Source organism: Pieris napi, chromosome 4 (assembly GCF_905475465.1).
Source record: "Pieris napi chromosome 4, ilPieNapi1.2, whole genome shotgun sequence".
In the NCBI taxonomy this organism is placed as follows: Eukaryota; Metazoa; Arthropoda; class Insecta; order Lepidoptera; family Pieridae; genus Pieris; species Pieris napi.
Window position 1 is genome coordinate 7,231,321 of NC_062237.1, and position 11,580 is coordinate 7,242,900.

Genomic DNA, 11,580 nt, shown 5'->3' on the forward strand with positions numbered 1-11,580 from the left:
TACGCAACGAAAACAAATGAATCCGACCTGTCCCTCCCGATAGACGACGTCGCAATGCCCGCCGAAGACGTCAGCGACCTCCGAGAGGTCGTGGACGCGATCAATCGACTCTGCGAAAACATGAAGACTAGTTATGACGAGGAGGAACCAGAGTTGGTCCCCTCAGACGAGGCAGTGGTCCGACGGGTCGAGAACTACGTCGCCGAGAAATGGAGCGACTCTGTCGTCGAAGAGGTGTCCGATACGGATCAGCTGGTGACAGTGTGTGAACCGATAAGCGAATATTACACGGCCTCGTCTGAAGTGTCCTTACTCTCTGATGAAATGTGCCAACCGGATAAGGAAAAGGTTGACCGAAATTACGCCTCGTCTGAAGTATCTTTACTGTCGGATGAGTTGGCTCAATTTGAAGATTCGGATAAGGAAAGGGACGATAGGAACAGTGTAATGGCCGGTCACGTGGCCGCTATGAGAGAGAGGTTTGAGAGTATGACGCGAACCAGCACTCCGTGTCCGGATGTATTGCGATCCGCGTCACCCGGCTTCGACATATTGTTCAGGAACATAACCCCTTCGCCCGATCAGTTAGACAAATCATAGATGACTCAGGTAAGAGGCGAATAGTAGGTGCCAGTTGAATTTACATTTCTAAATTTTTATTCAATTTATAGCATTAGTAACCTAAATTAGTCCTGGTGTAGGTCGAAAGCAATGCGTTAGCTAAAGATGGTGCCCTCACATACACATTACTTCATTTACTTTTTCTCTTACCAGCCTGGTCATCATTACAATATACATGTGGAATCTGCGATTTAAGAAATTAAGAGCAGTAAAATAATTAGGTGCCAAGGACTCCAAATGTACATTGTAAATATGGTATTTTTTAGAAAGGGTTGTGATCTATTTACTTCAACTACTTAATACCATCGACCATACATATCGATTAGATTTAGAGCTGGCAATATTTAAAGGAACTAGTACATATTTTGATTAACCTCATATTCTGTCGTATTGTGATTTGGGAAAGCTCAAATTTTGTAGCATTTACTATACGAAAATTGTACAATTAGCGAAAAATAAGTTATCAGACCAAAAAAGCGTTTAGCTTCGTTCTAGCGTTTACTGTATTTACATACTTTGGACACGGTTGCCATATTATATTAGTGAAATAGATGATAGCGATTCGTTGACAAATTTAATTTTTATAGCGTCCTTTGTTTTATGAAATCTGTTGTGAATTTTACCAAGTTTAAATCAGTTACGTGTTGGTTTGACGGTGATACTAGTTAGATTTTATATTACGTATAGTTACGGGGCATTGGTATTATCTTGCAAATTAGCGTAGTTCTTGTATTATAACGTTACATATACAAGTGAGACCTTTAACGATTCAATATATGGCTTTATTATGTAACAAAGACTTTTATTTATGTACCCTATGTTGTAATTAGCATGGTATTATCAAAAATATTGTAAATCTCGACTCTTCGATTGTTCTACTATATTGGGTAAACCCTCCTAATAATTTAATTGTATCTTTGTAGAATTTATTTAAATCTTTCCTAAATGGCTTAAGTTAACTTTAAGGGTTAAGATTCTAAAACTTCCGTACGTCAAAACGTATTGACATTGACATATGGTAGTCATAGCTCGAGCTGTCATGACGCCATACCATTAGTTATTAAGGTATAAATAAAACAAAATTCCATTTGAGAGCATTTTATTGAGTAAATCTGTCAAAATTCTACACGAGTAGAGCAAACGTCACAACTTGTGGAAACTCTTAAGGAAAAAACGTTCAAGGCGAAAATATAACATTAACATCTTATTGTTACTCTTACACACTTTTAACTGTAAATTAACTACAACGCCCGTCTTAATGGCGCGGGCTGTTTAAATATCGCTAAGGGACAGGGGGCCGCCAATCCAACAACTTGTGTTGTGACAGAACTCGAGTCGCCTGTTACTTGACGCTTCATTAATTTAGCATTTCAACTTTAGCTTAAGTTTTTAGAATGTCATCATTATAATAGCTATTCGAGGTTTTCTTTTAGTAATATGAAGATTTAAAATTTCTCAAAATATTAATGTAGCGTCATCGCACAGGGAACTGCCGGCCCAACCCGCAAACAACGCACAGACATACGAAACAGTTCACAATTGTTAACAATAACTATTACCACTATACTAGACCCAAAATTATGACGTACTGTTTCAATGTCAGCGCAGCGTGTAGCGGGGACCTTTGACGACAGAGGACAATAGCCGCCATCTTGTTTATGCTGCCATGTCACAAATTAAACATAGAAACCGGTAGAATTAGCGCCAATCTTCAAGGTTGTGGGATGAGTGAACGTCCGCGTTATACATATAAAGCTTCGTTAGGTATGGCATATTGCAATTGGCCATGATATTTGGCGCTATTTCTTTTCTATGATGAAGGTCCCCGCACACCAGTGACGTCGGGGCGACTCGCATCACCTGTCCCGCGCGCCGCACTTACTGCTGCTAGTGGTGGTCACCCATCCTCGCGCTGGCCTTACCTTGCCCCGCTTAACCGTCACCGGCTCGATTCACTAGCGGAACGTACGCCACTAACTATTGAGACTTTTTCTTACGTATTAAATTTGACAAATTTTTCTAAGAATTACGTTTAGAATTTCAAACTTAAAGCTTAAATATTCAGTCAATTTCAAAGGGAACATGACAAGAAAGCATGACATCACCCTCTAATTATTAAGGTTAAAGAGAGACAGCATGATTTCAGGCTAGAAAGAGAATGAGATGAAAAAACCTCAACGTCGTAGGCAAGCATATCGGTAGAGCGCCTACCTTAGCGGCGTGCGAGACTAGTGTGGGTCGTTTAGCCTAAATCCCCAGCTACCGATATCGCGGCTGCATCATGGGTAATCCCGGAACCCCACCGGGGAACATGGCGCCCATTTGCATCATCCCGCCGGGCAGCAGCATACCTGCGCATACAAGTTATTATTACTTTAGCTCGGCTGTAGTTACGCACACGACGGCCTTGGACAACGGCGACCAACTAATGTTTAAGGTTGAGACACTGTGCTACGATGATACGATTAAAATAACATACTGAAACCAAAAAAGATGGTATAAGCTACTATACTGATTTGAAGGAAAACTATTTTATATGATTGAACGCTGTTCTCGGGCCGTTTGGTATGCGTAGAGTGTTATAATCGGATATGGTGTAATAGTTATCCCTCCTCCTAGCCCACACCGAGTCAACAGGGGACCAGGAGGGTTCCCACACGATTCATATCTGGACTAATTTAACATAACATCGAATTTCCGTGCATTGTAATGGCGTCTAATGAGTTAGTACAATTTACAATGCGAAAATCCAACGTTACATAAAAACCAGTTAATGAAACTTATAGGAACCCCCAAGCGGTCCAACACACGGCTGAGCCGTTGTGACTGCTGAACAATCGCCTGTCGCCCGGACATTCGCCGGACCGACACCCACAGTGTGTATATGCCATAACGATGGGAATTAGTCACAATAAGCGGTGTGTCGATGGTGTTATGTCCCGGGACAGTACACGTGTCATGTAGGAATGTGTGCGTCATATACGCACTCGGGTGTGGCGACTGGTAAGGTGCAGTATAAGCGAAGTAACACAGGTAGGATAAATAATTCACATGAAAAATCACACTGTCCAAAAAAAGTTACTCTGCGTAATAATTTGAACCGACATGCATGTACCGGTGATCCGAGGTCTTCCATTTCAGCCAATCGCTATTCCGATGTCTTCGGTTCATGCACATTTTAAAGCGACAAAACTACTTTACGTAAAATAATATTAGTGTACCCACCCGATAACCGACAAATATTCACATATCATATGACACTACGAGAAAAATCGAGACAGTAATAAGATAGAGCTACTACAGTAAGCAAATCCATTAATGTGAATAAAATTACCGATTCGTTCCGACGCTCGGACGGTTGGCGCATCGAAATCACAGTTAAATATCTTGAGTGTTTTGACAAGGCTCGTCTGTTAGAGTTGTCTAAATACAGGTTACGTACAACAATGAGACACACCCACCGGCTTCTCGCAACTCGATCATCGACTTAAACAACCAATTGCTTAACGATAGCTTAGGTGTCGTGGAAAATAGAAAAACAATTAGACACGAAAATATTGTATTTTATTCAAGACAATCCATTTTCCACGCTGATATGTTAAAATTAAGTTACATTATGCTTGAGCAAGTGAAAAGTATTGGTACATAACACCCAGTGTGCTGAGAAATTAACTTACATTTACCTAAATCAACATTGAGAAATATCTCTGATTATTGATGCGTTACGTGATTGGATTTTTTTTAACTATACAGTAATTGTGCAACAAACTATACTAAATTACACCTAAATGCATTAATATCACGACGACAAATAAATGCATATCTTAGGCCTATTTTCATATAAAATAAGCCACCAGAATTTCTTCACGTAGAAGAATACAATTTTTAAAATAAGGTGGGTAGTTGCCAGAGTTCACAAATCAAAATATTATTATATCGGAACACTTTCAAACTTATGTTTAATGTTTAAAATTAAAATTATGCAAACAAAAAAATCTACGTTGGCTATGAAATTGCATATTTTTTTAGGTATACAATATGTAACAAAAACCCTTAAAAAACATTTGATATGAAAAATTCTGTAAATTACGCGGCGCATTGTACAAGAACGAAAAAAGCATTAATCACTAGCGATAGAAATTCAGTACTTTACAATATACCAGTAAACCTTCAAACATGAATTTAGAACTGCTTGGCCTAGTAATACTTTTACTAAAATTAACATTAGTTGTAAAATTATAGATGTGATTTGTGAACTCTATGTGGTATAAGCTTTAAAGAAAAATTTTGACTAATGTATCAGTATTTCCACATAGTGTAGATCAAAATTCGACAATATAAAAACACCTCATTTTTATTCTTGTTTTTTTTAAATTGATCATAAAAAGCTCATTATTTACCACATAAGGGTAAATTTGTTGGATATTTACAACCAAAGCCTGATGTAAAAAAAATCTCATTATTCTGGTCCAGTTTTAAAGTTGGGACACGTTTTGTACATTATAAGTACAATATTTAAGTTTGCATTAAAACCAGAATATTTAAATGGTCAAAAATCAGTATCAATTACTTTTTTACTTAATGAACAACAAACTAAAAGTACATAAACAAACATCGGAACATTCTTAGGGTTGTATTGACAGAAATAAACACTGATGCAATACATTTTCAGATCAAGTCTGGATGATACAAATTGTCCTAAAAAATTTAGACTCCCAAAATTACATAACATTAATATTTTAACTCCCAATATTAATATATAATTTGACGTTTTCCATATATTCAATAACGCATTGTTGAAGCCTAATGTGTGTAATACTGACCGGGTTGTAATGGCCGCATGAGGTTGAACTGTGGCATGACGGGCAGGACTGGAACGGGCATGGATACGGGGACGGGTACTCGCACCTGCCCGAGCATACCCATCATACCCATGGGCATCGGTCGACGCATTGCCTGCTGGCGGGCAGCCGCCACGGCTGCCGACATGTGAGCGGCCACCTGGAAGTTGAGCTTTACGATCGGTGCTGATGCTGATTTTGCGGGCTGATTATTGCAATATTGGAGGAATGTCTCTTTACTTTTTATCTACTGTTAATTGTTACATATTTTTAATAATAATTAGTTCTTTGAAAAGGTATACAAAAATAACTATTTAACTATATTTTATATTTTGACCTCAAACTTTAAATTGCAAGTAACTCATGCAAATTTTTGTACCTATAACCATCACCAGAAAGCTTAGAATGGTTCTGTATAAGAACAAGCCATATTTTTTTTGCAAAGGGAGACAAGAGACTGACACAATACAACAATAATGACTTAATGCCCCATAACCATAGCCAAAGAAAGCCCAGCCCATATACAATAAAGAAAAAGTAATTACTTCAGCCTGGCTGGTACTAGGAGCAATCATAGGCGGAGCGGAAACTGGCGTGCTTGGAGCATCGGGTTTCGGTTTTGGCCTAAATTTAGCATTTCTCGCTTTAATTTCTTCTAAAGATACATCTTCTGGTGGATGAATGATCTTGGATCCAGCGCCTGTGGCTGTGACCAGTGGACAAGTGTTGGCTGCTGGAGGTTTGACGTCTCCATTCTCTCTTAGTTCAGAGGATGTTGATGTTGTGGGTGGTGCGCTTATTGTGGCATTGCTGTAAAGAAGTAAAAAAGTTAAGCCCCGGCAGTAGCTGGCCCATTATTTGCAGTTTATTATTCAGCTGATGCTACTTTTCTAAATTCATAGTATAAGATCCCGATATACAACGACCTTCACCGAGATGCTTATTTAATGAAACTTATTTTATATTTAATTTAATATGTCAATAAATATAATCCATATGGGTTGCCTAGCAAATTTCAGTCCAGAGTATGTTTAATTAATATTTTAAAAAAATATTTTTTTATAATGCATGTATTAAATTGTTTTAATTTTTTTCAATCAATATTTTTAATCAGGGTACTATTATATATGTATCACTATAACCTTATTTTTTACTAAAGATGTATATATACTTTAGTGTCACATAAAAAATATACACATCAATAATTAATTGATTAAAAACAACCTAACGTTTGCATATTGTATGGGCTTCATACTTTCGATTGGTATAGAATTTATCTAATAATCATACCGGTGAAATGTTTAAAAAAATATTTTTTTTAAATATTAATTAAACATACTCTGGACTGAAATTTGCTAGGCAACCCATATGGATTATATTTATTGACATATTAAATTAAATATAAAATACGTTTCATTAAATAAGCATCTCGGTGAAGGTCGTTGTATATCGGGATCTTAGACTATCACATACTTCATTTTTTTTAAAGACAATTCACACCAATTGACCTAGTCCCATGCTAAGCTGGTGAAGCTTGTTTTATGGGTAATAGGCCTACATATTACAAAATATAAATACATATTTAAACACCCAAGACCTAAGCACAACACTAAATGCTCATCACATCGATGTTCGGCTCAGCGGGGGATCAAACCCGGGACCCATGGATTCCCAGTCAGGGGTACTAACCACTAGACCAATGAGTCATCATCTTAATAATAATATAATGACCAACTAGATTATGCTTGTTTTAGTGTAAAGTATGTATAAGCAATAATTATTTTTGACTGAATTTGTTTACTAATATTTACCTATAAGCAGGAAAGGTAGGTTTACTGGGTGTCGAGACAGCTATACTTGAAGCAGGGAACAAAGGCCTCATGCCTGGCATCATCATTCTGAAAAGTGACAATATATTATATTTTAGAACAGTTACATTTTGAATAATTCAATTACAGTGTAAACTTTATGTAATAAAGCTGAATGGACTGCACATTCTGATCTTATAGAGAATTGTCATTACATGGAAAGAAATACTACATTATACAAAAAAATGAAAAATAATTTGAGTCAAGTAAGTAGAAGGAGCTTAATGTAAAGTGATTATACATTGAAAGTTACACTGTACATATTACAACAGCATAGTTAAGGAAATTTTCTATACATAGTTATGAAATAGTTCTGTAAAGAAAGATATAATAGAATAAATAATTTAGAGGCACAATTTTAATACTTGAGTAGCTACTCAAGTATTAAAATAGTAGTAATTTCTTATATACTGAAATATGCTTTATAATATGCATGCCAAAATACACTAACTACCAAATATCTTTAAAAATCCCACTCTTTAATTTCTGTTGACAATTTTTAATACAAAAGAAATTAAGTAAAAATAGTGACACTATTCTACTTTGGCAATATCGGTGATAAACTTTTACCTCTGTTGCATGAAATGTGGCATCATATGATTCATTCCCATTGGCCCTGGATACATTCCAGGAGGTACAGGACCCATTGGGGTTGGTAAAATTCCTGGAGTTAAGGTTGATGGTCCTGGCCCCAACTGTAAATAGTACACATTTAAAACATAATTTATTAAAATTGCAATGCTTTTTGAAACTAACTAAAATAACTTATGTTAATCTATAAGCTTTAACAAGGTGCCTAACAAATAAGTATCACAATAATACTGTCCTACCAGCTGAATAGGTAGACAAAGATGGGATGAAACTTTTAAAAATTATATTACTTTTCTATTAATAATAAAAAAGAAACACACAGAAACACCAAAAATAACAATAATCAAAAAAATCTAAAAATAATGAAAGATTTTTTCTTTTAAAGAACAAAGTACATTTTAATTGTGTTATGCATGTGTGCTGTGGTTATAATTGGCCCTGGCTCAGCATAATGCTTAGGAGCAGACTGTTCCATAGCGCTGGTCATTCTGCCAGAGACCACAGCAGTTGGTTTGCTCCTCAGTCGCAATAAAATAAAAATAATGTAATAATAATAATACATAGAAAAAAAATGTATAAATTAATTATTATTTTTATCTACTAGGTGAACCATTATTTTGTTTTTATCTAATTATGTAATGAGGTCATGTTTACAAAATATCATAAGCAATACAAAACATTTTACATGAAATGCGTAACAAGTTATGTAAAATTAAATTTTGAACTGTTAAGCAATAATTGTAAAATACTCTTTCAGTGATTACTGTAATTAAGTTATGTTTTAAACCTATATGCTATAAAAAGAAATCTTACAAGTGCTGCTGTAGCCTTTTTCTTTGCTGCAGGTTCATCGTCATCACTGTCAGACACCTTACCACCACCTATACAATTATGATAGATACAGTATATTTATTAACAACTATGCCTGCCTACTACATCTAAACATCAATTACTTCTAATGCTAGTGTCCCAAGCAAATAGAAAAATAATGTACATACATCATGATCCACACAGCTTAGCTCAAAGAAACATTTTATACCTGTCTTTTGCCTCTCATGCTCCTTAATATCTTCAGGGGGTATACCTTCCATTCCATAGATTTCAATTTCAATATTTGATCTATTTGGTAAAGAATTAGGTACTTTATCTATGGCTTCTTTGTGAACCTGAAAAGCGTAAAACGAATGCATTACGACTTTAAACTAAGAAAATATGATTATTAATGACTATACACGCGAAAATTGGCTCAATCGACGTGCCAAAATATCTTTAACCTATAAGTGTACGAGTTAAAAAATACTTCGCAATTGCGTGGGCGGGCGGAGAACGTGCCAAGATTTAGGGCAGACTACGCACCTGCATGCAGTGAATCGATAGTCCTGGTCCCGTATACAACTTCTTGTGACAGATGTGGCATTTAAAATGTTTCGCTTTTTGATGTTGAATCAGAATTTTCTCATCATCGAATTCCCTGTTACAATACCTAATAATCGCTAAGGAAATTAAATTATAATTCTTCTACATTATTTTTTTTTATCTTTGTATAACTTTATTATAAAAGGATACCAGCACCAAGGTTTCGATGCCTTCTTCTTTTTCCTGCCCATAATCGACACAAAGTCTTAAACTTTATTCACTAATTCAAATCTATATTAACTTAACTAAAATTATTATCACAATTGTACTAAATACTAGCAAAGCTATTTTATTTCTACAAAATTATCAATCGGGTAATCAATGATCTTCAAAGAAGAAAACAACATGGCCGACTGTATAATGTATTGAGTTATGAGTATACGTAAGTATTTATTTAACGGAAACGGAAATCACCAATTTCGTTGTCAATTGTCAAGAGTGATACAGACTATTAATTTTGATTAAGTTTCGGTTTTTCAGCGTACAAAATCTTACAAAAATGTATATGAACGAATTTAATAAATATTAAGAATACAGTATACTAACATAGGAAAATATTTCGGAACCACATTTATATACTCGTTATCGACTACATAACTCTTCGTTTTAGTTTGGGGTGAACTTAAGAGTGCATGATATAAAACTAAGTTTGAAGTATACTCTTTGAAATAGTCTTTCACAGATTGTCATACCGTCCATGAACAACACACTTAATCACTACTGACTACAGGGAGCTTAGTCAAGACTCAAGATGCCTTAACAGTAGTGTGCGTTTTCCAATTACAGAGCATAATGCAACTCAGTGCCGCACAATGCCGCATAATGCCGAAGCTTATTTGGAACGTGAATTAGTTTTCAAATGCATCAGCAGAGTGCGCTAAGTCAGTGTTGAAAAAAAAAATGTTCTGAATAGAGTTAGCAACCTCATGAATGTATAAATAATGTGGTTAACAATAATAATTGGTTGAAAACTTTTTACGCTTATTTTAATAATCAAATTATTTCATTAACATTTTTTTACTGAAATAGGAGAAAACCTTTAAAGAATATAAGGTTTTAACAAGCTAAATTAACAGTAAAATATTTAGTTTCATGTAAGAAGTTTACATCATTTACGTTTTGAGTAATTTTTTTTAAATGATTTTTAAAAAAATTACTTATATACTTTTTCAAAACCATTGCAATGTTTACAAAAGTATAATCCTGTAAAATAAATTTGTTTACAGATCCGAATTTTAAATTAAAATTGTATTCATATTTTAAATGTGGAATATAAAAAAGTAACTATTTATACCTTCATCCATACTTATATTTATTTTTTTAGCAGTTTGAAATAACTTTAATTATGTATTTTCAAAATCTTCGACGAAACGAAAGCCTTACAAATTTTTCAACAATAAATAATATTTACCAACGAAAATTTCGATAAATGCCAACTTAAAGAAAAACACTGGTAAATTTTCTGTCACTGTGTTGGTATTTATTGCGAGAAGCACGCGAGAGCATTAGTTTTGAGAGTGCTCAATTGTGCGAAGCTTTGCTGTAGTTGGAACATTCAACGTTGAGCATTATGCCGCATAATGCGCTGTAGTGCTGTAATTGGAAAACGCACAGTGTATGCAAAAAGTTGAAAACTAAAAATATTTCACTATCATTTTGTTTTCTATTTCAAGATTTGCAGATGAAAAATCACGTAGGTATAAACAAATATAAATAAAACACTGTGATATGACATTCTTCATAATAAATATTGCTGAAAAATCGATTAATAAGTAATCGATTTTTCTTAAAAAAATAATCGATATTTTCCTAATTTTTTAATTAATTTCAAAATAAACACCTTAAATATGTTATTTATCGTGGTTTTATTAATTAAAAATAAACAATAGAAATTATAGACACAAATTTAAGTTTTAGAATAATCAAAATTGAAAGTAACCTAATCTCCTTTTGAATTTTGGTGAAATTTTAGAGATGCTGATTGTATGCCTTTTCAGTAGCACATTGCAGTATTTTTGTCGACTTTTTTATTGTATGTAACCTTGTGCTGCTGAATAAATTTATTTTACTTTTAAATTATAGTGTTCAATTCAAACTTGAGTTGTTGTGTAAATAGCTGGTTTTATCACCCTTTCGATCTTTAAAAAAAAATCATCAATGCATCGAGTATATATATACATATACACATTATATCAATCAAATCACATCTTCAAAGCATCGGATCTATTCAATGTATCACATTG

At 34.5% G+C, this 11,580-nt stretch overlaps 2 protein-coding genes across 3 annotated transcripts; one reads left to right on the plus strand and one right to left on the minus strand.

Annotated features, from left to right (window-relative positions):
* Positions 1 to 37: 37 nt before the first annotated feature.
* LOC125049057 lies at positions 38 to 2,193 on the plus strand. Its single transcript, XM_047648130.1, has one exon. It carries the CDS (start codon positions 55 to 57, stop codon positions 598 to 600), a length of 546 nt encoding a protein of 181 aa, XP_047504086.1. The 5' UTR covers positions 38 to 54; the 3' UTR covers positions 601 to 2,193.
* A 150-nt stretch (positions 2,194 to 2,343) lies between these two features.
* LOC125049056 (BUB3-interacting and GLEBS motif-containing protein ZNF207) lies at positions 2,344 to 9,714 on the minus strand. 2 transcript variants are annotated; one of them, XM_047648129.1, is made up of 9 exons: positions 9,488 to 9,714; positions 9,278 to 9,404; positions 8,961 to 9,087; positions 8,735 to 8,802; positions 7,901 to 8,025; positions 7,274 to 7,360; positions 6,008 to 6,272; positions 5,445 to 5,622; positions 2,344 to 2,972 (listed from the first exon to the last, which is right to left on the minus strand). In XM_047648129.1, the coding sequence occupies exons 1-9, from the start codon at positions 9,526 to 9,528 to the stop codon at positions 2,881 to 2,883; spliced, it is 1,110 nt and encodes a 369-aa protein (XP_047504085.1). In that variant the 5' UTR covers positions 9,529 to 9,714; the 3' UTR covers positions 2,344 to 2,880. The 2 variants fall into 2 exon arrangements, with proteins under 2 accessions (XP_047504085.1, XP_047504084.1); XM_047648128.1 differs by having other exon boundaries at positions 5,445 to 5,634; positions 9,488 to 9,713.
* Positions 9,715 to 11,580: the final 1,866 nt, after the last annotated feature.